The sequence below is a fragment of the Xyrauchen texanus genome, chromosome 29 (assembly GCF_025860055.1).
Source record: "Xyrauchen texanus isolate HMW12.3.18 chromosome 29, RBS_HiC_50CHRs, whole genome shotgun sequence".
Taxonomy (NCBI): Eukaryota; Metazoa; Chordata; class Actinopteri; order Cypriniformes; family Catostomidae; genus Xyrauchen; species Xyrauchen texanus.
Window position 1 is genome coordinate 23,163,573 of NC_068304.1, and position 26,231 is coordinate 23,189,803.

At 38.2% G+C, this 26,231-nt stretch overlaps 1 protein-coding gene across 10 annotated transcripts in view; it reads left to right on the top strand.

Moving 5' to 3' along the window:
• The window catches only part of mef2aa (myocyte enhancer factor 2aa), a 140,238-nt gene that overhangs the window by 25,631 nt on the left and 88,376 nt on the right, over positions 1-26,231 (top strand). For all 10 annotated transcript variants that reach the window (XM_052097092.1, XM_052097096.1, XM_052097097.1 and 7 more), the window contains one exon: positions 17,183-17,399. In XM_052097092.1, coding sequence (XP_051953052.1) covers positions 17,346-17,399 — 54 coding nt within the window. In that variant the 5' untranslated portion in view covers positions 17,183-17,345. The remainder of the gene's footprint in view (positions 1-17,182; positions 17,400-26,231) is intronic.

Below are 26,231 nucleotides of genomic sequence, written 5' to 3' on the forward strand. Positions count from 1 at the left end.
TCTTTATTTTAATCATGCAATTTAAACAAATCGCTCTGAATCAAGTATGATTAATTTATTGACAGATTCATAAAAGCACTTGAAAGACTTAAGCGACTGAATCTGTAAGTTTTTGTGCCAAAGGCTCTACATCATTTAACCCAGTGAACTTCTTTGGTAAATTCACAGTATGTGACCTGTTTTAGAAAGAAAAGTACAATCAGAGCACATATTTATAAAGTTTAACAAAAACTACCATTTAAAGAGCTCAACCCATGCAGAAAAACAAAAGCAAATGGCTGACTTTTGTGTCGAAGCACTACGTGGGTACATTGACATACTGTCATATTACATTTTGGTGATGATCTTATTTTACAGACTAGCTCACAGTTCTTTCTTTTTGAATTATCTTTCGATGAATATGTTGAGTGAGCTGGTGTGACCTCTGCTGTATATATGATGTCAAAGACGGTCACAAATCTGTCATAGACGCTGATATTTTGGGGCTGAGCTTGGCTTAAATTTACCCACTTAAATTCAACATGACATAGCAGTTGCAATCAATTTTGCTTCTTTAATGTCACAGCCTATTTTTGAGAGGAACAGAATATTCAGCTATACAACAATATAGAGCATGACTTGATTTTATCCATCAGAAATTGATTGGATCGTGACAAGTGGTTGTTCCACAAAAATGGTGAAACGTAGCATGCATTAGGGGTGTGCGGAACAACTAATTTCACTGATGTTAAAACAAATATTTTCGAGTTGACTAGACAACTAGTCTAAAAAGAAACCAACCTTCAGAAAACAGTAAAAAAAAAAAAATGTTTATGTGACCCATTTGAAATACTTAAATCTATTCCAAATCCGATGCTAATTTCTGATGAAAAGGGGCATTTATCTGCGACATACTCGCCTTTGCATTATCATCATTGTGCATTAAAATAGAACATGACACACATTCACCGAATACAGGTTTTTTTATTGAAAACAATTAAATGAATAATGCAGGACCAATATCGCAACCCTAATTGTCTGTTCTAAATGGAATTCACCAAGTAGAATTTACTTAACATATTAACACAGTCAGGACATTATTGAAAATAATTAACTGGTAGTCTAAGGCAAATCTATGAGAGAATGCACTGAAAATGTGCAGTTGTGCATTAGCCATTGATCTAAAATGACAGCTGTTCTGTAAAGAACTTTTAACCAATAACAGTTACGATGTAAAACAATTAGCTATACAGGATAGAAAAGAAATTGGCCTGTGATGTAGCCTACAATAAACCTAATGGATTCTAAACATGACGTGCACGCAGAATAAAAGATAGTTTAACCCGTTAAGCAGTCGGCACCACATTGAAAATAGCCTTCTTAATCAGCAGATTAAAAAATGTCATTCCTTGCCTAAAACAGTAATTTTCTAGGCTTCTTACTCAAAGGCATAATTGTTTTGATGAGCAAAATTAACAGTTTTACATGGTCCGGTGAAAGACCATGTCTGGACTCACCTGAGGCGACTATCCTGACTATCCTTGAAAAAGCACGCTCGGCGGGAAAATAATTTTCAGGCATGCGCAGATTTACATTCACATTTGAGAGCATCTTGACATCGGAATGGTAGCGCATCTTTATCAAATGTATCATTATTTGCTATTAATGCCATAACCTTTGTATTAAATTAGTACACTAACTTCCTGTGTGAACTGTGCAAGATTTTAGAGAGCCTGCTTTACAAAAGTAGGGTAAAATAATGCCTAAATAGCATTTTGGCTATTTGTTAACATTATTTTCTAGCCTCTGTGATGTAATAAATAAAGGATTGTTGTTTTAGAGGTGGGGGAGTTATTACATTTTGATGAAAGATTACAAGGTCAGAAAAATTATATTAACCAATGTTACCATAGCCAACATGCTAACATGTTTCCTCCCCCTCGCAAATCAGTCAAACTCCAGTGAAAAAATAAAAATAAAGTTCTACCATGTTACAAAGGTTAAATGAGTTGTGAATACCATTTCATGTTGTCGTTAGACAGATTATGTTAATGGTAACATAAAAAACTCACTTACACCTATCACTAGATTTCAAAAGGTTGACCACTATAGTTAAACCTTGAACTTTTTCAATGACAATGTCTCTCAATTATTGAATTGTTCAGCTGATACTCTTTCAAAGGCATTTGGACTAAAGTGATTGCAAGGAGTTCCATCACTTCTATTATAGACACCAATATCCCTGATTAGCCACAATTAACATGAGCAAATGGTCACCCACCCAGCGCTGTGGTCTCCCTACATGAAATGGATCCAACTGTTCAGAGAGGGTCATCGCTTTATCCTTGAGAAACTGAGAATCCATTCATCGGCTCAGCTTGGAAACCTGACTGACGCAAATGGATCACTGGGAATATGAGTGTCCCAGCAGTAATTATGTTACAGCGCTGCTACCGCACACGACCGGGGGGTGCTGGTGCTGGTGGTGAAGAGAATAGTGATACTGCTCTTGTTTCATTACAAGTTTTTTTTTCTCCTCTTTTGTCCTTTTTTATTGCTTGTCATATTCACACACTCACAACCGGTGCTTGCTATACATCAGTCATGACATTTACCGTGTGCTGAAGAATGAACTTCAAAAAGTTACGTGACACGTCACACCTTACATGCAATCAAAGGGCAGTTTTAAATTAGGATGGTTACACTTTTTCTTGTTGATTTTTTCTGCTCATGACTTGTAATGGATGATCAAAGAGTAGACAGTGATAAAAAACAGGAACCATATTGAAATTTTCCCCATGGCTTTTGCAACATGGCCCCGAAGGCATCTTCTCTTGTTGAAGTCACCTTGTGTTGTTTGGCCCCTCTCCCAGCTCTTGACGTTGCTAAAATCCCTGATTGATTGTTGGTGATTGTCTATTGTTTGCTTGGTTTTCAATATTCTAACTATCTCTGTATTGGTGTATTGGTCTTAAAGTCATAGAGAAATTGCTTCACAAGTGCTCTGTCCTGTGTTTACATATTTCAGCCTTTAGTGTGGACAGCCATGGACATTATTTGCTACGTGCTATTGCTAGTCAGAGACAAGTGTTATTGCGGGGTGGGCATTCTTGCATTTGATTGGACAAAATTAATCAGTGCTGCTCGAATACAATTGTTTAAATTAAGTCATTATTTAGGAATACACTGGAAAATAGATGGCTTCAAAGTTAATAGTCATGAACTAAAAGACACAAAAGTTTGATATTGATTTCATGGGGTCTTTAAAAGGTGGGACAAAGTGACCTGCCAGTCATTCATTTTAATGAGAGCTTTAAAATCATGTGAAATGTGCGTGTATGTATGCATGTATGTGTATGTGTATGTGTGTATGTATATATATATATATATATATATATATATATATATATATATATATATATATATATATATATATATATATATAATATTTTTATTATCTTTTTTATTTGTATATAAATGGATCAATGGTGTATTTTGAAGAGTTTTGTCAGTGTTTTATGTTATTGCCCCCTTTTCTCCGGTGCTATTATGACTACTGTGCAAGCCCTTCAGAGGTTGATCCTGGGAGAGTTTGGATGTGGTGATGGCATTTTGTAGGTGAGAAGTGGCTTTCCCTCACCTTAACGGCAATTACACTAGGCGCAAGCAGTTCGGAAGATCGTCTCTGCTGGCATTGGTCTGTCCAGGGATTATAGCATGGTCAGAGGGAAGCTGATGGATGGAATGTGCAGTCATTAGTAGAGATTAACCATCCAGTGCCTGTCTGCTCAGCAGTATCAGAGAGTCGCCTATAAAACAAACAGTATATGAACATCCATGTCACATACGCACACTTAAATCCTAGCTTCTGGTAGCTCTACATCTCTGAGATGAAGAGTCTGATACAGTGGTAATGATTAGAATGATGAGAGACAAAGCAAATATAGTCTCTGTGAACATTGGCAGAGCTCAACTTCATTGGTTTCATTGAGTGTATTGATACATACACACATACACACACATATATGTATATATATATGTGTGTGTATGTGTGTATGTATGTATGTATGTCATATGCTCAGAATAATGTATTTTTGTTTGCCACACAGTCCTTTTTGATTTTCATTATTTCACTGTGCTTCAAGTTTTTCTTTAGAACAGCACTTCCTTGTATCACAGAAATGTACATGTGTCAGCTAATAACAGACAGAAAGTGCTCATGTCACACATATATTTACCACAAGCTTTTGCCTTTAGAACATATTCACACATATATAATAGAATATACAGTATATCCCCTATGATGATTCACCTTACCAGTGACACTGTTTGTTACTCTTCGTTTAGTAACACGAAACTTGGTTATTTTTAATCACATCCTTTATTTCTTATTATTATGTTTTTGCATGCGTTAAGTTTCCTGATCCAAACATGACATCAGTTTTCTGAATGACAACAGGAGTTGTGACATAGTCACATGTTTATGAATGTCAGTCATTGACATAGATATAATGGAGAGCTCAAACACATGCTTGAGTGTGCAAATGTGACATTTTATCTTTTTTTGTGAGCTGATAAATGGTGAAACCTTTCAGATTTATCCAGTTGTCATTTATAAATGGATAATATTTCTCCCAGGCTGTACGAAATGTTATGTAGAATTATAACATTTTTCTCCTTTAGAATCATCCACAGCCATCCCTATTCTTGTATTCTGTTCTCTTATATTGTGCATAATTAAATGCTGAAATATGGATGTAAAAGTTCTCTCATTCATGCCTTTTGTAAGATTCTTCATATTTCAATCTACCCTCTGGGGCTCTTTTTTTTTTTTTTTGTTGGCATGTACATATGTATCATTTTCCTGAAATAGTACTCATATCCTGATCATCCCAACTTGTGAGGAATGTGTTTCGAAATAATTTCTCCCTGTGTGTAACATCACCTTAAGATATGAATTAAAAAGGAAGTTAACAAGGTGTGAAAAGTTTGTTTAGAGCGAATGCAGGCAGCCTTATGCGCTGTTCCATCTGCGCTTGCACACGCTCCCTCTCCGAGCCTCATTTTCAATAATTTCTACACACGCAACCCTTTGCTAGATCTTATTAATTATATCTCATTAGTTGCCTTGGAAACAGAGTTGAGGGAATGAAGAGTGGAGAAATGGAGAGACTGAACAAGTGAAAGAATGAGAAGATGAGGGAAAGGAAGCAAGAAAAATAAAGGAAGAAAGACTGTGAAAAAAAAAAGTGTGAACTTGGAGAGGAATTGAGAATGTGGCGTTGTCAGATTAGCATCAGGAGACATTAACAGCAGTGGAGCTGCCAGGGCTGGACTCTTTACCCTGGGGTGCTGGAGAGGAAGATAAGCACAAGCTCACAAAGGCCGTTGGGGTAGCGGCAGACACCAGCATGCCTCCTCCCTTTCCAGGCCAGGGCAGCTACATCTGCAGGTACACAGCCACCCTTGAGAACCCAATAACAAAAGCACCAGCTCTCCACCTTCCTCTTTTCCCACGTTGCCAACGCTTCTCACAAATTAACCTTAAAGTCCTCCCACCAGCCATCAACTGCAACACAACACTACATGGATGCAACTTCTTTTGTCTTTGTACATTTGTGGTCAATTCAGTCTATCCATTTGTATTTCAAAGATCTACAGTGCACACCGAATGTGGATTTGTCTGTTTTAAGGCTTCTTCCATCTTCGGTGTGTTATCGAGTGGTGATTCATAGTTATGTAAGCTGGGAAGGTTTGAGCTCCTTATCAGTGGAGGCCAAAAAAAGTGAAGACTGGTGCTGCTTGTTTAAAATAAGCTAAAAGAATGGAAGGAATAGAAAGTGAGGGACATTTCGGAAGTGCGGGCTGGAATCTTCTGAGAAATGGCCCTGGTTGTAAATATAAAAACATGCTGTGAGAATACACAGGAGATTGACTTGTGTGGTTGTTTAGTCTCCAGCAGACAGTAATATAACAAGGAGAAGGATCAGAGCAGATGCTTGTCCCACTGGCTCCTTTTTCCCTTTTCCACTCTCTGTCTTTCACTTTCTCTTCCCCACCCTGTCTAGCTTTTTCTCTCATGTCTCTGCCTGGCTGCTATTGGTCATCTGAAGGGGTCTGAAAAACAGGAAGTTGAGGAGCAGGATATAGGGAGTGTGCTCTGCCCACGGCTTGTTCTGGGATGTTGAGCCGTCAGGGCGGCCGTACACAGGAAGAGATTCAGTCATCTTAGTGCCCGAGATTCTGCGCACTGCCTGAAGTTTGAAATATATAATTACTTTTTCTTCCTTTTCAAGTGCTGTCACTTGGTTTCACCTTACATCTAAAGAATCTTTCTAGTAAGGTAGGGAGTGTATTATTTTAAATGTTGATATTGAGTTCATGTTGGCAGATGACTTTTAATCGTTAAGTGAAGTGCCAGCTATTCCAAAACATAATTGATGTAATTCAGATATACAGTATGTGTATAAGTGATTGGATTAAACCTGGGCTCAACAATTCAGATTTTTTTCTCTCATGGCCCTGTAGATTTTTACTTGCCGCTTTTTTGTGGCATCGCCTCAAAAATTACATTTTTAGTGTGAAGACAGACAGCTGAAATGTTATGTGTAAACTTTCCTCACAATAAATAATAATAATAATAAAAACAATACATTTGAAAAAAAATATATATATGTTTTGAATTTGCTGGAATTTATGTGTACACATACATATATACATACAGTATAATTAGTCTATTATTTCATTTCCAGCCCATTGTAACGGATGCTTCTAGGACTACCACAAGTCATTCTTGCAATTTTTAATAAAATGTATCAGCTAGGAAGCCTACATTTACCTACATTTACTGTTAATTGGCAGAATTTACCCTAATCAAAGTTTAAGTAGTTTTAAGCTGAAATTATTTTCAATTTTTTTTTTTTTATTAATTGCTAATAACTTAATGTACATTAATTTAAGAATTGGTTTAGGTCATGTAAAAGGAATAGTAAAAAAGAAAAGAGTTCACAGCACCATAGTGTGTTGTAGACACAATATGAGCAGTTCAGTTCACTTACACCAGTGTTATCAGTGTGTATCTGGGCTGTCAAATCGATTACTCGATTTAATTTGATTACTCAATTAAAAAAATTATTCTATTACAAAATAGCCGAAATCGTCAAATTGGAAATAAGGAGGAAGTCCACGGACAAGTGTCTGAACACGTAACGACAAGAGGGGGCCAGCTGTGTGAGAGCTTTAGATTTGAAAAACTATTTTGTTATCATGGCTTGTTATCCCTTTGGCTTCTAAACTGAAATGGGTAGATTGCATTTAACTAAAGAAAAAGTAGATCTTGCATTTTAAAAAAAGAAGTAGCCAATCTCTTTCAGCTTGAATTATATATATTTTTTTTAATTAATAGGCCTGCTTTGGGTGTTTGTTGGCTTTAGATATTGTTTGTACACTTGTTTTGTTGTTGTAATTGAATCATAGTGTGCATCAAAACTTAGGCTAATGAATGCATTTCAGCCAAACGTGACTTCACCTTGACAACTTTATGCTAAGTTATAAAAAAACAAAACAAAACAATGGCTATGCAGATGACCTACAGTTACATTTGTCATTGAATTCCAATGATCTGTCTAGTTTAAATGTTCTTCAAGTGTGTATAGCAGATATAAAAAAAATTGGATGGCATGTAATTATGTGCTGTTAAATTCTGATAAAACAGAGGTTATAATTGATCATTATTAAAAAAAAAAAGTCAGACTGAATCAGCACTAAATCAAGTGGTCTCAAACATTCAACAGGTGGTGAGAAATTTGGGTATCTATTTTGACACAAATGTATATTTTTAATATTATGTCAGGAAGTTAGTTCAATCTTGTTTTTATCAGTTAAGGAACATTTCCAAGGTGAGACATATTTTTAGTCTTATGGATACAGAGAATATTATTCATGCTTTTATTCTGTCTTGCCTTGATTATTGTAATGCCCTGTTTTCAACTTTAAATCAACGCACTTTAGCACGACTATAATCAGTGCAAAATGCTGCAGCTAGACTGTTGACACAATTAGGGTCTGGTTGCATTAAAATTTTTAGACTACTTTTACTACTTAGTCGTCTAAAATTTTGGTCTTAACTTTTTCAGTCAGTTGCATAAAAACTTAGATCGGTCTAATTTAAGACCAAAATGTAAGACAGCACACCCCTAGGCTAACTTCTGTTTACATTCTATGTTACATTCATGGAAAATAACTCAGTAGAGTCTCAGGTCTTCAGTAGAGGGGCTTCAGTTGAGAATTTATAGAAGAATTTGTTCTACGATTTTAACAAAATGCCTTGTGTTTTTTATTATCTGGGTTAAAATCACTAAATTTGTTCATTATAATAAATTTTGAGGCATTTTAAATCTCTAATAAGCAAACATTTTCAGCGAACGAAAACTGCATTTAGTGTTCTCAGTTGGCCATTTTTAAGCTGTTCTGTGTCTTAATTTTCCCACAATACAATGTGAATTAGGCTTACTATAGACAATTGTGAGCTTGTTTTATGCAACAGGCTTTCTATGGCATCTTTAGCTAGTCTGACTAATTGTTAGACAAAGTCTTAAGATAAGTTAATAAAGATTTAATTGATCACATATAAGGCATTACATGGTTTGGCAGCAGATTATTTAGCAGAACTTTTAAGACCTTATGAAACAGTTAGACCTCTTAGATCTTGCCATAAACTCTTGACAAAATCCAGATACAAAACAAAAGGTGATAGAGCTTTTGAAGTGAAGAAGGGCCCAGGATTATGGAACAGCCTGCCCTGGGATATTAGATCTGCTGAATCTGTGTCTGTATTTAAGTCTTGTTTAAAACTCAGTACTACCTTGCTTTTAAACTTTGTGAATGTTTTTGTGAAGCACTTTGTGCTTTTTTTTTACTATGTGTGTTTTATATTTTGTGAAGCTCTTTGTGCTAAATTGCTAAAAGGTGCTATATAAATAAAGATATTATTAAAGTTATTAATACATTTTTCAGATTATCATAATCATTAGATTACTCAATTACCAAAATAAACGATAGTGACAGCCCTAGTGTAATGACTTTGAATGATGCTTTTCTCTTTTCAGGTGACTGTGATAAACATTTGCCTCAGTTCTGATTCACAGTCTCCACAATTTTTAATCACATTACTGTGTAATTTAAAAATTTCAAAACACACTACAAAAAGCAATGTCACTCTTTAGTCCAGCCCACGTAAGAATATCCTTTCAGTTTATTGCAAATCTTACAAACAAAAATTCCTTTCATTCTTATGATAAGTAATACGTATTTTTGAGCCTTGTACTGTAAATATGCAGTATATGTCCATCTCGATTTGTTTATATGTTTTCAGTACAGTTAAGGAAACCCCAATTTATATGGTTATGGGATTAGGGGATCACTCTCCAAAATTATGGGTTTGTGTAAAAGTGAGGTAGTAAAGGTTTGGCAGGCAGATGAGGGAAGGTAATGTGTGAGTGTGTATATGTGTGTGGTAATTATAGTGGCAGTAGGGCATTTTTTTTGAGTGTGAAAAGGCCTGCCCTCCAACCCTTCCACTCTCACATTGGCACGTTTCAAAGGGGGGAGGCCTACTTACAAACACAAGGCCTCGTTTTCTCACACATTTACACACCCACTCGCACATGCGCCCATACACACACACTGCCATCATTTACATTTATATAGAACCTCTCATCATAGGATCATCTCATTACAATACACAATCCTCCCAAGTAGCGCAAAGGACATTGGAGTTAACTTGTTTATAAGACAAGGGAGTGTCAGCATGTAAGGTGGGGCCTCAACTCTTCACATCTTCAGTTGCATGAGATAAATGTATGTTTCATATCTCACATAGAAAACAAACCTACATTACATTACACAAGAAAACAGTCCCAGAAATGTTTTCTCTGATCCACATTGGTGTGTGTGTGTAAATGTGTTTGCGCATGTATGTGTACCTGTGTCATGAGTGAACGACCTGTGCACACTGGGTTCATGGGCAGCTCAGTGAGCACATGGACATGTCTCACTAGAGATCTGCTTGGTGTGCACATTCTGTGGGTCATGTACTCCTATTGATTTTCATGTCAGGCCCCAGCAGCTATGTCCTATAGAGACATATTCTCAGCTTATTGATCGAAGTGACTACAAATGTTTGGTAAGCACCTTTAAAAAATGCTGGACTGGTTTAAATCAAAGATACTCTTAACCAAGTGCACTGAATCAAGCACCACATGTGGTATGCATTATTGCAAAGGCTGTATTGCATATTTTACTCAACCTCTGCATATACTGTAAACTCTGACGTGGCATAATTTGTAAATAAAAAACAACAGTAGTTTTAATGTTTACTTAGTTTAAAAATGTTCTGCTGCTTATTGTTTGGGTTAGCATGGTATGAAAATAGTATAATATTCAGGAGACATGATGTAGTCAATGGTGGTCTTGGACTGCTGGATTTGCTGTCCTGGAGTGCTAGAGTGGTCCAACAGGCTCTTGATACCAATACACAATTGTGTGGTTGACAGCATTATATAGTCATGCTTTTATAGAAATTGTATTCTGAACAACCAAACTCCATATTTGTTTGAAAAAAATAAATAAAAATAGTGCTGGTTTGACACATTTTGCTAGGTCACTGTGAAGGCCAAACACTACTTAAGTAATACACAAGTATGTGAACGCAGACGGTTCTATCTACACAATCTCGATTTTGTGTGTAGTTGCATTGCAAAATGTGTCCGACTATTTCATAACACAAGGCTAATGAGTGTTGCATTCTCAACATTGCCACAAGGGCTCTTTAGTGAATATTATTGTGAGACGTCGGCTTCTACGGTAAGTTTTCTCTTTAAGTCAACTACTGTCAAGGTGGAGCAACAGTTTAAATAGAACATAGCTGATCAAGTATGGTAAAGTCAGTGTATTTATAGTAAATTATCTGAATAATCATAAATCCAGGTTAATGACTCAGACTAGGGCTGTCATTATTATGACATTTGGCTGACAATTAATTGTTTGTTGTAAGGCTGTGATGATGAATTGTCATGTTAAGGGCCTTCAAGTTTAATTGTCATGTAAATCGTCATATTTTTAAGGTGTGCTTTTTTTCTGGATGTGTGCTTCATACTTCTTTAGAACAAGAAGTAATTTTTACATATTTAACTTCAAATATATAAATCAAATAATTAAATAGGGATAAACTATGATTACCTTTTTAAAGGCTTTAAAATATGTATTGTAACAGACACCTGTCAGTTACTTAGTTTTTTTAAACCGCCATTACACTCCTCACCACTAGGGGTATTAGTGAGACCTATGTGCTTAGATAAAGAGACAGGTGAGCAGTAGAATAAATTATCATGGCTGACCTCCTTGGTCAAACAAAGTCCTGGTTGGGAAACTTTCTGTTTCATGCTCAACTAAGGACTTTTTGGTATCTGCTGAATCAATATTTGAGCCAACTTTGTGGTCCTGTTTGGGATTTTTCCACATTTGAGTACTACTACGAGGTTCATGGTTGGAAATAGCTACATTTGACAGTTTGATTACCTTATGGACTTCTTGGAGAGCTATATGTTAGACTGCGGTCATACTTCGTTGGATTTAATTTACCTTCAAACCTCCACATCATTTGACTCCTTAAAGACAGTTAAGACTTGCATCTGACTTTCATACGTTCACCTTAACTTTCTACAACAGTGAACGTTATAAAGACTGAATTATATATTGCTGGAACTTCAACTCATATACAGAACATATACATCTTTGTGTGCAGGGTGTTTTTGTAACACTGTTTGAGTATTGTCTCTTTGTTTTGAGTCTATGTTGGTGTTTATATAAAGTAATAAAAGGTGTTTACATTGCTGTTTTTATTTACTCATTGGATTAAAACATATGTTGATGCTGATGACCCCCACTACAAACAGATTATTAATTAGCATTTACTCAGAGTAGCACATGTTGGTTATAGTATAAATTATATGAAAAATTATGTTTTAAAGATTAAAATATTTCTAAATACTTTAAACATGCCTCTCTTTTAGGTCAATTTTACATTTACACTTGTTTTTTGAACTCAAATAAAATATATATTTTCTATATATTTTATATTTATATCACATTTTTATTGAATTATGCAATAGTAAATTATTAATGCTCTGATTAATCCCAGACACACCCCTTGTTTGTCATGAAGCAAATCCTTTCAGATTTAGTTTTGTCATTTTATCATTCCACAGAAAAAGAGTAAGCATGCATCTCCTCCTCTTTGTCACTGGGTGTCATTAACACATCGTGTATAAACCAGAAACATTTGCCATTAGACGTTCATTGAAAATTAAACTGTACCGCTCTGCATTCACTAACAAAGTTTATACTTGAAAGTTTGGCACAAGCCTCTGCTGACAGTGCACTTAACAGAGTTCATCACGCGCTCTTCCGGAGGAGCTGGTTGACCTCCGCAGTGTGGCTCAGTGACACTCGGACTCGGAGTTCAACTGATTGACATACAAATGTGCATATTATTTGCTTAAAATTCCCTAATTTGGGCATTAAAATGTGATTGGAATTTGAATGCCCAATAATTGTGGTTTTCTCAAATAATCGCGGTTCGATCAAATAAACATGATCAGGTGGTTATTTAATAATCGAGACAGGTCTAGCTCAGACTTTTTAAGTTAACTCTACCGCCCGACATACTGAGGTTGGTTAAAGTTACAGTAATGCAATTACCAGACAGCATGTTGGCAGTGCATTGGCCAAGTGCTCTCATCTCTGTGTGTGTACAAACGTAAAGTATATTTCTGGCCTAAATGAGTAAAGAAAACACTATATCTATTAGATACACCCAGATGCATCCTTTCAGTTAAATATGATGGTAATATATGGGCCATGTGCAATATATATTATTTACTATGAGATAATAGGTGTGTAACACAGTTGAAGGATGGGCAAGGAGGAGGCGAGAACCGGCTTGTCAACATAAATTATATTTTAATGAGAAACTCAAAACCACATAAACAAACACACATGACGGACATGTCCGTAATTCTCTCTCTCTCGAACAATCGTCACCGGCCGCCTTTATCCCTCGCGCGCCTCATCAGGCTGATTGGGGACCAGGCGCGCGATATTCCGACCGGCCCCGCCCCCCTCCGCTCCACAAGGTGAAAACTTGTATACTGTAAACCAGAATGCACTAGACATCCATCAGTCTAAGAACAGTTCTTTTTAATCGACATTTTCACCTCATGTACATTATAGAGGTCGACCGATAGTGGATTTTGCTGATACCGTTAACTAATGTGGAGGGAAAGGCCGATAACCGATGAATCGGCCGGCAGTTTTAAAATGTATTTATACAATGGCAAAACATATCTTATTCTATCTTTACTATGGTGGACAAAAACAGAGTCCAAAATAAATAAAATTCGCAGATGAAGTTTTTTATTCAAGCAAAATCCGATTAATAACCAGAATAAATGAAGATTTGGTGCATAAAGCGGGACTTTTAAGTATGAAAAAACCTAAAACACATCTGGGACTCAAATTATGAAAAAAACTATCAACAACTATCGGCATAGATTTTTGCCGATAACCAATAGTTCCAAAAAGTACCTATCTTTCGATAAAATCGATAAAACCAATATATCGGTCTACCTCTAGTACATTATAAACTTTTCTTTCTCAGCCTGACATTGACTATGGGAGAGTTGCATATTGGAAACATACTGTGAGGTTTTTCTTTTTTTTTTTATGGAGGTATGGATGGATTCTGTATAATGGCTTTTCAAGTTTAGTCTGAGTGAAACCTAGGACCAAATGTCATCCTTTCTCCTTTGCCTCCCTACAAGACACTACCATTCCACCTGCGTGGCAGAACATCTCAGGAAAACACATAGAGACTCCAACCAAACACATCAGCACTGTAATAGAGTCCTGTTACGGCTTGCACGACACAAGACATTCAGAGCTTCACCCAGGATGTCTGCTCTGCGGGACCGCAGCTTGTCTATGTCTGTTAACTTGACAGAAATGTCATGACACAATGCATTACGCTTCTGGACCTGCCTTCTCCGAGATGGCCATGACAGCTCACAAATGCGATTTAGAACAACAAGCCTGGATACATGTAATTATGTTGTGCTATGTTTGGATAAGAAGAACAGGATTGTTATGTGCACACAAACACAGATAAAGCCCTCAACTTCAACCATGTAAATTTTCAATCAAGGATCTTTTAAGCTTCAGCTTGCTAATCCCAATGTTTTCATTTCAGTTTGAGTGATTAAAAAGCTATCAAAGAATAAACTGGTTGGATTTAATCTCTAGGTTTGAAATTTTTCATCTGCAGTGAATACAGTATAATGTGTTAGTTGTGTGGGTTTGAAGCACTCAGCCAAATTCAGCATTCAGTCTTATTTTAGAGCATATTTGCTGGGGTTGGATATTAGTGCTTTCTATACGTAATCCCCCTGTCAATCCATATTTTAGCAACTCTCCACATACAGTAGTTTTACCCCAACATAAATCACCCCACAACATGCGTTATTCTCATTGTTTTAAAGTATTTCAAAAGCAGATGTAGTTTTCAAAACATATTTCTGAGATAAGGGTTTGAATATGCCCAGCACTCGAAGTAGACAACACGCTTATGTTGTGAGGGTGAACAGTGAAGGAAGAGCAGAGCATTTTTCCTTCCTGCTGGTGGACATGGTGGCTGAGAAAGGACAGTGTCACTCTTACAGGCCAGCAGTGATGCGTTATAGGGAAATGTCTCATTTTTCCTACCTGTTGTCAGAGTTTCCCACTGCGGACAGACAGCGTGATCTCACTGCTAATAGAGACCTGCAGACACCTAAATACTTGTTACTCTTCAGCCAGTAATTATAGTATTTATTTCCTGTGGGTCACTCGCAGCCTCTTGGTCATCAAGTTCCACATGTGGTGTGAGCTGCTGTCTTTTTTGCTGGCATCGTATGGCCACAAAGTTCATCGTGCTCTTTCTGGTTCTCTGGAGGGAAGAATTTTTGCCCTCCCTCAGCGTCTCTCAGATGTGAGATGTGGTTACATAGGCATTTTCTATTTACGTGTTCATCTGTATCCATGCTGGATGGAGATGATGAATGCTTCCTCTGAGAGGGAGCTGGCTCTTTGTGGGCAGGTTATCAGGGGGAGATACGGACAGAAGAGACAGAGGGGGTGACTCATGAGCTCCCCGGGGGCAAACTGTGCTCTGAACACTTTTGGTTTGGCTTCCACGCTCTCTCTCACGTGTGAATTGCCTCATCTTGCCCAGAGGATTTAAACTAATGTCAGCTCAAGTCTGGGTGCACTCTTAATCATCTTAGGAGCAAGAGCTGGCAGCAGCCTGGGTTACGAAAGGGAGAATGAGGCCTGCTTAATGTCTCCTGAGACACAGTGCAGAGGCAGGGTTTGTGTGTCTTGTGTCCTAGGTTGTGTCAGAGAGAGATGCAGACTGAGAGATATGTGTGAAGAAGGGAAACAGATTAAGAAAACAGGACGAGATGACCGAAGAGACATGCTCTTCTTGCATTCTGAAACCAGACAGATGACTTAATGAGCTGCTTATTGATGTCATATAGACTTATCTGCTAAAGCTTGCTTTACTTTAAGCCTGAAGTCAGCAGTAAAGGCCAAAGTACACCCGACTCACGGACATGGCATCGTCTGTGCTTATCGTCTGCACATGTGCTGGCCATTGGCTCTACTAAAAGAGTATCACAAAGAAGTTGTGGGCATGCGTCATACATTTTCATATTAGCTCACGGTCAGAAGAGTAAACTCACAAAGGTGCGAGCCAATCCGGAACACGCAAAGTCTAAGCATGCCTGAGCCTTAACCCACAATCATCTTTAATTATTAGTCAAGTCATTTTCATTCTGTTAACTGTCTAATAGAGTCATTAATAATCTTTAAACATATGTAGCTATGACCCCATTTAAACCTGGTATTAAGATTTTGGTGATAGATTAAAAACGGGGTAAACATTTTTTTTAAACGGATCACAAAAACACATACAAATGTGGTCAAAAACGCATGTAACCGCAACACATTTGAGGTGCAAATGCTAATCAATCCTGTATACTTCCCGGCAGCAGCAAAACGCCACTCCTCACCTGTCAATCAGCCGCTGTGCTAAAATGAAACTTTGTCGGTTATGAGAGGCTTTAAAAGGCTCTTCACAGATCTTCTTCAGTGTGTCGGAAATCAACATGCACGGACTCTTATGAAAAACAAAAAATTCTGAAGCTCTGGTTAATACAGGTAATTCACTAAAATAATGAACAATTCTGCACTAAATGTTGCGTTTGTTATTACATTTCAGCAGCATCAGGGAGAAATATATGCCATTCTTTTTGCGCTTTATTTGTCTTTTCTGATTTTATTGCGGTTTATATTCATGCAATAACACACTGACATACTGTAGTGATTTATGTATGTCATCAAGAGACAGAGAACCTCCCTTCCAAATCCAATTAGAAGTGGTCACAGGAGATGCATTTAAGCGACTAGGTTTAAACAGTGATGTGTCTCACCTCAGAACGTGCTGCAGCAAAACTTTCATTTTTCTCAACATATGGTCGCATGATGGAGCGTCACTTTCTCAAACCCTTGCATTTTTTGTTCTATGTGTTTGAACATAGCATCATCCTAATAGAAAGCAATGGATCTGCTGTGTTCTCTGATGCAGGGTAAACTCTAGTATGTTGATTCATGTAGTCGTGGCAATGCGGTTAGGACATATGCTCATGTGGGAGAAATGGGTTTGAATCCGGCCTCCATCGTGTTTAGATGCATTCAACCCTGCATTTCCTGTCATACATCATGTTTTTTATCAATTCATATAGCAAAAATCCCCTAAAAAATTGTGAGCTGTTTTGAGGCTGATAATGAATGTCAGGAGTGTGAGTGTGTTGATCTCCAGCTGTTGAAGAGAAGCAGGTGGGAAGAAAATAAACCATTGTGGTTCTCAGTCTTGTATCCTTCTTGCAAGTATCAGGCAGTGGAACACAACACATTATGTCGCTTTCATCTCCATCAGACCTCTTTTTTTCACATTTTTCACATGCTTTTTTCTCTTTTTGTCTCTGTCTGTCTCTTGCATCCTCTTTCTCTTCTCTCTTTCTCTCACTCTTCCTCTCTTTTCCCACAGATTTTGGTTTGGACACCTCGGGAGAAAGACACTCAAAGAAAGAGAACGATAAAGACTCAAGAAGGAAGTGTGGCCTATAATGTGCTAGGGGAGTGTAAGGAGACAAACTCTGGTGTTTTTCTGATATTCTCGGGGTGTCAGAGAGACCAAGTAGGACGCAAAGATGGGACGGAAGAAGATACAGATCACACGGATCATGGATGAGAGGAACCGGCAGGTCAGTAACTTTCCTACAGGGGCTTATTAAAGAGACCGTTCACACAAAAATTATATTTCTGTCATAATTTCTCCCTCACATTGTTCTAATCCTGTATGACTTTGTTCTGTGGAACTCAAAAGGAGACGCTAGGCAGAATGTTAGGAAAAAAGATGCAATGAAATTGAATGGTGACTGAGGCTGTCATTCTGCCTAATATCTCCTTTTGTGTTCCACGGAAGAAAGTCATATGGGTTTGGAACAACATGGTGGTGAGTTAATTATTACAGAATTTACATTTTTTGGTGAACTATTATTTTTAAAGGCTGCGTCTCAAAACTTAAAATGCTAGCCTCCCTAGACTGCATTTTTTTAGCAATAAGGGCACATCTGGAACATTTGAACCCCAATGTTCCTGTCTAGGTAGGCCGCTTACTTGGTATTAAGACACAGCCATAAATTTACAGTGTAATTTTATGCATTAAGTAACCTGTACCTTCCAGCAAATGTCAAGCAAATGCCCAACTACAGTTAAGAATTTTCAGATTTGATTTTCAGTACTAGGATGTGTTTCTGATTTCAATAAAATATGTCTGTAACATAATGCCACAAATGTTGTCAACTGAGCTCAACTACTGAACTATTGTATTTTAAGGAAGGACTTTTTGAGTGATGAATGCTAGATGCTGTAGAATTTGAATCCCTTAATAATTTTGAGACCATGGCAAACACTATGGGCTTTAAAAACTATTTGATTGTTGCTTGGACCATCTTTTCATTGGCTAAACATGTTGTCCCAGCATTCTTGGATAGAGACACTATAAAAATGGAACAGGGCACATTTCCAGCCATATTTACAGATGCTGTTCCCACACACCACCCTGCAATTTTAGTCTGGATAAGCTGATGAGGCAATCGGAGCTGGTGAGAGCTAGTCAGTGGCAGCAACACAGAGCAAGGGGTGTCTGGGGTAAACTTGGGCTACTATGACCTCTCTCTTTTCCCTCTCTCTTCACACTGGTGGGCTTGTGTTGGGGTCTGTGGTGGCCGTTGCTCCCTGCGGTTGCAAATTCTTGGTAGTAATTAAGAGCAGCCACTCCACCACAGCACCCTCTCATTATAGTGAGGGACAGTGGGACACACTGTGCCCTTCTCCTCTCTCTCTCTCTCACCCTTTTTCTGTCTGTCTCTTTAATTCCCTGTCCTTTGCCCAGGAAAGTGCCAGTGCTCTGACCAGCGATAGAGACAGGCTGGAATTCACCCTAGTCTACTTGTACTAAATATAAATAGCACAACACTGTCTAGTCTGGTCACTGTATGTGACACAGACATTTTTTACTTTTACTGTACCCAACATGAGAAAAAAAAAAATACATCTGTACGTTGATACCAATCTTAAAAGTTGTACACAACTTAAAGGAATTGTTCACCCAAAAATTAAGATCTTGTCTTAATTTTCTCACCCATAACAGATTGTTTTAAACCTGTTTCAATGGTTTTTCACATGTTAGCCTCAGTCTCCATTCACTTTAATTGCATCCTTATTCCAAGCTATGAAAGTGAATGGTGAGTCTTTCCTTAACATTCTCCTTTTGGGTAAATTTTTTTGGGTTCAACACACATATAGAGGCACAAAACAGATCAGTTATGGTTGAATGTACATGGCATGCATAATCTTTGTTTGTAAGGGGTAGTCACTCCACTTTTCATGTTTAAGGATTTGATAATGAAAATGTATGCGTCAGTCCACATCTCTCTATCTAGACTGGATGCACCCATTCACACCCACTCAAAATATAATTTGCACTGTCTCGCCGGTGAAATAACTTTCTTGCCATGCTCACAGAAAGCTAATTGAGGTTTTGCTCACTCTCCTGAGGGTGATAACATAACAGCCTATGCCCTCCTCCCTCCTTGCCCCCAGCTCTCCTCCCACCTCTCTGACAGTTACTGTGGAGGTAGCAGTTCATCCGAGTGAGAAACTCAAATTTACAGGACAGGCCAATTATCAGCATAACACCAGGTCCAGGGTGGGATCCAAATAGGAAGGCAGGTAAAGAGAATATGTCTACTAGAAACATGACCTATCTGCTCTAGCCTACAACATCAGCACAAATCTGCAAAAAAAAAAGGCATGGAGAGAAAGAGAGGAAGAAGAATTAATAAAATACAAATAAAAAAACAAAACAAAACACACACACACACACACACACACACACACACACACACACACACACACACACACACACACACACACACACACACACTAGAAAGTTACTGTAAAATTACTGGCTGACTGTTGACTTAATCCAATTTGTCGATGGATGACTATCTTAACATTCATAAATGACTTATGAAAAGTATTGTGGGGAGAATTCACGAAGAATGAATTGCGCACACTTAAACTTTGTTTGGCTCTTTAAAATGCAGAAAATGTGGTTGGCTACACCTCACATCTGGATATATGCCCTGTTAAAATGCTCCTCTACATCATTGAATGAGTTACTGATGCCATGAACAATAGAAAATGTACACAACCAACTCTTTTGAATGTATGTATTATTTTTTAATTCTGTACATTTAATAACAACAGCCAAATAATGCAGAATTTTGTGAACTAAGCACAATCTATTATGAGCCACATTTTAGTGTTAATATAATTAGTTCCCATAGTCATGAAAAATTAATGTAAATATATAAATTCTCAAAAGTAATTTAATAGTCATTGAAATTTGATATAGTGAATACCCATTTTCTAGTTTTTTTTGCTCTACATAAGAGCAACAAGAGTAAAACGTGCTCGCAAGCCATAATGATGCGCGTAAACAATTCTTCTCTTAATAGTTCTTTTCAATTAATTAGTTGAAATGGTTCACAAATTGGCCTAAAATTATTCATTATCAGATCTGTCAAATAAAAAAAAAGGATTGACATTTTTTTTATCCAGCAATCAAACATCTGGAAAGGTCATAAAAAAATAATGGAAGTTCAGTGTTCTGGACCCTGTTACATGAAAAGAGGCATGTTTCTGATGAAAAGAATGATTGTGGGTGGTTAGTCAAAAAGATTGTGGGTGGTTAGTCAACATTGTGAAAGTGGCGCAACTGTTTTGTGAATTTGCCCTGTGAGTCTCAGCCCCAAACGTGTCGTAACACCACTATCTCAGAGCCTTTTCTGTTCTCTGTTGTTATTTCCACAGCTCGAGAGACAATACACCACCTTGCAATTAATATTGTCCTTGTCCATAAGAATCTTATTTTCACGGTGCTCATTGCAGAGAATGGTTATCAGTGGCACACAGGCTCAGCCGTGAGTGTGGCTTGGCTTGCTCAGCAAAGAATTCTCAGTGAAAAATGGAGAAAGATGTAAGACGTACACTCTTCTGACTCCTTTATTAGAACATTTGCGTGCATTCGCACAAAGTTCTTCCCCCCACATGCATGAACCCGTCTCCTGCCTGCTCTAGGGTGCTCTCCTCACCCAGGGGAGATGGTGATTAGAATACTGGGCCCGTTGAAAGAAGACAATTAAAATCCTTAGCTGCGTGGCTGTGCCGGGAGCTATCTTTATTCATTGCGTTTGAATGAGGGAATGCCTTAAGTGGCCTAATTAAATACTGTGGCATTACCGCACCCTGCACAGGCTTCAGCAGGGGCATCTCGTATCATAATAAAAAGGGCTCTGGAAAGTCTGTTGACCTATCAGGATTTATTGAGGAGACCGTAGCAGGGGTTTGGAGGTACGTTATTTATCAAAACAATGGCTTCAGAAGCAAACCACAGGACATTCATTGTGCCGCTTCTTCACACATTTCTCAACATTTTTCAACCTGGAGGGCTATAGAAGATCTTAGTAAGCGTTTTCTGCTCTACCATCGATTCGCCAAGAAATATGCCAAAACAGGACTGAAGGCACAATAGACATTGATTCAAGCATTGATTGAGACCCATCAGTGAAAAAAGGTGTTGAGGACACATGCATTATTTTATAAAGCTCAAGCTCTTACTATGCTGTGCTTGCTCGCTCTATGAAATATTGAGGAGCTAGAGGTCTTGACATGCATGTAGCCCCATCCTTCTGGAGCTCTCCACCAACATCCCCTTAAGTGTGGCCTGTTGGAGAAGGAGGAGAGGAGGAGGAGGAGGAGAAAGGAATGACAGTGAAAGGAGAGGAGCCGAGGATTCGGTGAGCCTCACTGAACAGCTCAGGCTGACATGTTAATTGCAAAGCTGTGTAAGTGGGATGACTGCCATAATAGTGCAGGAGGACAGAATGATCCTGAACCCCCCATCCCTCTCATCCCCCACCTGTCCATTGTCCGCTCAGAACAAGCTCTGATTTCCACAACGGCTCTCCAATCCTGTAATTATTTGTTCTGATGATGTCGTACACCTGTTTCATTTGCAGTGTTTATGTTAGTGGTAGTAATGCATTCAAATATCTAAACTTTTTTTAATTATGGTGGTAGACTCAAAGGACCCTAATGAGAGTTGCCTATCAATGTGAAAACAGCATCACTCCATTGTGGCTCTGATTGTGTTGTGACAGCTCTTTTATTCATGGAAGATGGAAAGTATTTTCATAAACACTAAAGTAAAGATCCAAGGGAACATTTCTGCTGAAGCATTCAGATGAAAACTCTCTTTGTTAAGCAGAGAGAGAGAGAGCGAGAGGGAGAGAGAGAGATAATTTGTTGGACGTGATTTCATCAGGTACCTTTTGGCTTTGTTTCCGTACAGTCGACATGCTTTTTCACAGCTGTGATTTTGTACAAGTGTGTCTGTTTGTGTGTGTTAGGACCTCTGTGTCTAACGACGTCCGCTGTACACCATTAAGCAGGCTCACTAGGGGTAATTACCCAAGTCATTAAAAGTTTGATGATTTCACTGCTGGGTGGAGTGCCACCCACCCTCGATTTGGCTTACTTTTGTTTCCACATGTCACATGTCCATGAGCACAGAGTCTCTCGCTCCTTTTTTTCATCACTCTTATTTTTTTTCAGCCGTAAACTCGAAAGCACATCTCTCCATTTTATCAGACCCCTCTTTTCTCTCTCTCTCTCTCTCTCTCTCTGTCTCTCTACCTCTCTTAAAAGGTTTCAAGCCAACACTATTATTATTTAATGATTGAAAACATGGTTTAAAAAAATGTTTCAGTAAAAAAGATGGAGCTCACTCAGTGTGGCCTTTCCAATATTGGCCGTCCTTTAATCATACATTGTAATGGCAGCTAAAGTAGATTATTAAAGGAAAGGGAGTTTTGTTTTTGGTTTAAATACATAGAGGAGAGCTGTAGGTTTGCAAGGGGAAATATTGGGGGTGGTTTTCTGTCTGTAATTCATGTTTGATGACAACAACAATGAAATGGTATGAAAAATGAAAACTCCACCCACCTCCCTGCAGTTATTCATCATGGTGGCAGAATATCAACAATACAGAACGAAAGATTCTGTTTCTGTAATGCACTTTATCTTTTTATCCAAAATTTTTTGTCATTGGCTTCTTTTCCTGTCAAGCTTGTTGACCATGATTCATTCAAGAAACCAAATATGGAGTCATAGATCAAGAGTATTTACTTCAAAAGTATTAACAGATTTTTTTTGCACGTTTTATCTGAATTGCTTTGATAGCTGACTTTGAATAGAATATAAGAGGCCAATTATCACCAGTAAAGTTAATGTAATGAATTAAAGAAAGAGATAGATGCATAGAGATCAGTCTAATTACAAGGTCACGTCGGCTCGGCCAGCTGGCTGGCCCAACCCTGAGGGTCCATGAAAGCTCAGGACACAGCAGTGAACTGTGGACCCAGGGCTTCTTGTGTGTGCTGCGAAAGCTGATCCAGCCGGACACGAGGGAGGGACCACTGCCTGTCTCCCAGGCCTGAGTGCTCTTTGCTGGGAAGCAGGAGCCAGGGGGCTTGGGCCACTCTGCCAGCTGGTGCAATGGTAGAGACACTCTATGGACCATACAAACCTCCTGCCGCTTGTTATCGAGATGCCTGAGAACATTACATGCCCACATGGCTCTTTTTTCTTGTTGCCTCCTCACCCTGTGACAGCCTGTGATGAAGTCCTTGACTGACAAGCCAGACCTTGTCATTTTTATGAGGTGAAAGACACACACAAGCAAATGTGCAGATGTTCATATGCGCTCAAAGTACGTGGGTGCACTTCCTTATGATTTATCATGCCTCACCACGATCCACAACAGGGAATTCTCAACATTCTGGTCACGTAAATGCATTACTCAACACTTTTTACCCTCACATATTTCCCATTTCCTCTTTTGTGGGAGCAAGGATTTATTTTTACTTAGTTTTAAGTTACACACATCCGCAATTTGCTTTGATTCTTTGGTATCTTGAAATTTGAAGAAGGTCAAATCCCAGTGGTATATAAGTCGGCCCAGTTCAGTGCTCTGTTAGCAGAAAGAAGCCAAACTCAACATTTGCAAAAGTGTTGCCTTTAGTATTGCTAGTTGCTACATTCACCATTAATTGCAATTGTTTTATTAAGCCAGCATCGGGGCCAGGTAACTCCACCCCTTCCATTACGTAAAAGATAGAGTGTCCAGCATTCCACTCTCCCGTATTTTCAGTTGAAGAAGTATGTCATTTATTATTGGTCTGTATTAGTCTTCTTCCCGTTGCATTTTTCATTGTGTACATGCTACTTGCACTTCTTGCACTACAAAATGGCACAGAATAGAACAGATGTATGCAATTTGATATTTGGCTTGAGAAAAGTAAGAGATAATGCAAAGAAGAGATGATGGCTGAGCAGAATTAGTACCCCAGCTGATATGCTGAAAAAGTTGTGAAAAGGTCAGTGTTCTTATTCCTGCTGTACAATTAGATGAGAAATGCTAATATAATTACAGGATGGCTGGGATAGAATGACCTTATCAGAGGTTGTCACAAGTTGGAGTGAACAAAGAAAAGTTTGGAGCACAAAACATGACTAATAATATCACCTCTTCATGCAAGAACTTATTGTAGTTACTCTTGATGCTCCATTGAAGTGCTCCCAAGAATTGTTTGTGCTGGTTGATTCAGGGATGGATGTTCTCGTTAATATACTGTTATGCAATTATGCTATTACCAGGTATAGGAGGGTATAACATTTGAAATTCTTTTGTTACTGTAATATTGAACTAGAACGAAATCTGAAATCAGTCACCCTCCACCTCAAAACTCAGTTGTTCCCCAGCCCTTAATCCACAACTGTAATAAATGTAATTGATTGTGTAAAATAGGCCCCTTAATTTGAATTTAATCGAAATCGTATCATGGCAGACTTTGAGATATCAGCAAACATTGCATCACTGGCTAAGAGAATTGATACAAGATTGCATTGTGATGAAACTAGCAAGTTACACCCCTAGTTCATTATGTTAAGCATTGCATAGAAGAGTGTAATTGTTCTGTTGGTGATGTGGTAAGTTATTATGCTAAAATTGAGCTAAAGGGATTGTTCACCCCAAAATTATAATTTAGTCATCATATACTCATGTTGTTCCAAACCTGTTCAGGACTGACTGAATGGTTATATTTGTGTATATGTGAAAACATGCACACATACTGAACTTTTAAGCTCTGCAGCTGGAATAAATCGCTGCTCTGGGTCAGCAAACAACTGATCTGAGTGCCTTGAACGGCAGTGAGGTGGAACAGTGTCACAGCACACACCATACAGCAGGGACGGTCCTGCGCAAAAGGTGACATTTTCTCGTGCTGCCTCAGAGGTCAACTCCATATCAAACCATGACAAGTTCTTGGACTACAGCTCCTGTCTTGTTTTCCTCTAGTAAAGGGATTGTTCACCAACCATTTAAATTCTTTCATCATTTACTCTTCCTCATGTTGTTTCTAAACCAAATTACATTCTTGCGTGGAACACAACAGGAGGTGTTAGGCAGAATGTTATCTTCATTCACAATTCATTGTCTTCGTAAGGGAAACATATCAAAAATGTGAATTGTGATTGAACCTCTCCTTTTGAATCCCTTTATGTTGCACAATTTATGGTGGCAATTTATGGTATACTTGGAAAAAGTTTGTCAAAAGAGATTTTGGGCTGTGCTTCACCTTGTGTTTGCACTGCAAGAAAGGCAAGAGGAGTCTAATGACAGCTGTGAGGGAGCTGCTCTCTATGGCTCTGGGAATTCATATTGCTGCCTGAGCTCAACTTACTACTCTCCCTGGACTGCTCAGGTATACAGTCATTTTCCACAGCCACACTCTATTTGCTTCCTGTTTATTGATAATGAGAGCTGCAGTGTCATTGCCCCATGTCATTTGAGGTTGAATGCATTAAAATGAATATCTGTACCAACGTAACGTATGTCTTCTGCAGTTTGATTTGGCTCATCAGAGTTCAACAGATATTTATTGTAGATGGATGCGTAAAAGGGACATATGATTGTAATCAGGATTTTCTTTGGTCTTTTGAGATTAAATGATTCAGTCTACTTCTATAAATGTAGAACATTTATGAAAGCTATGCTGTAAAAATGGTTAATTCACAAATTGCTGTCACAACCACAAGCACATTAGCTTATGATCGCACATTTTCATATCAACACCTATTCAGTCTTTAGCAACTTGTCCTTTTCTGATTAACAACATTGATCGTGCTCACATGCAAAGAGGTTAGCCAATCATAGCAGTGGTCATTTACAGGCAGATCTTAACGTCTACATGAATCACTATTCACAACCAATTTTACTTTCGTTATCTGATGTATTTTAGAGTGAGGATATACAATGAGAAAAAATACAAGGCAGGGCTTGATTGTATCCATCAGGGATTTATTGTTAAAAATTAATTGGTTTGTGAAAAATGGGTGTTACA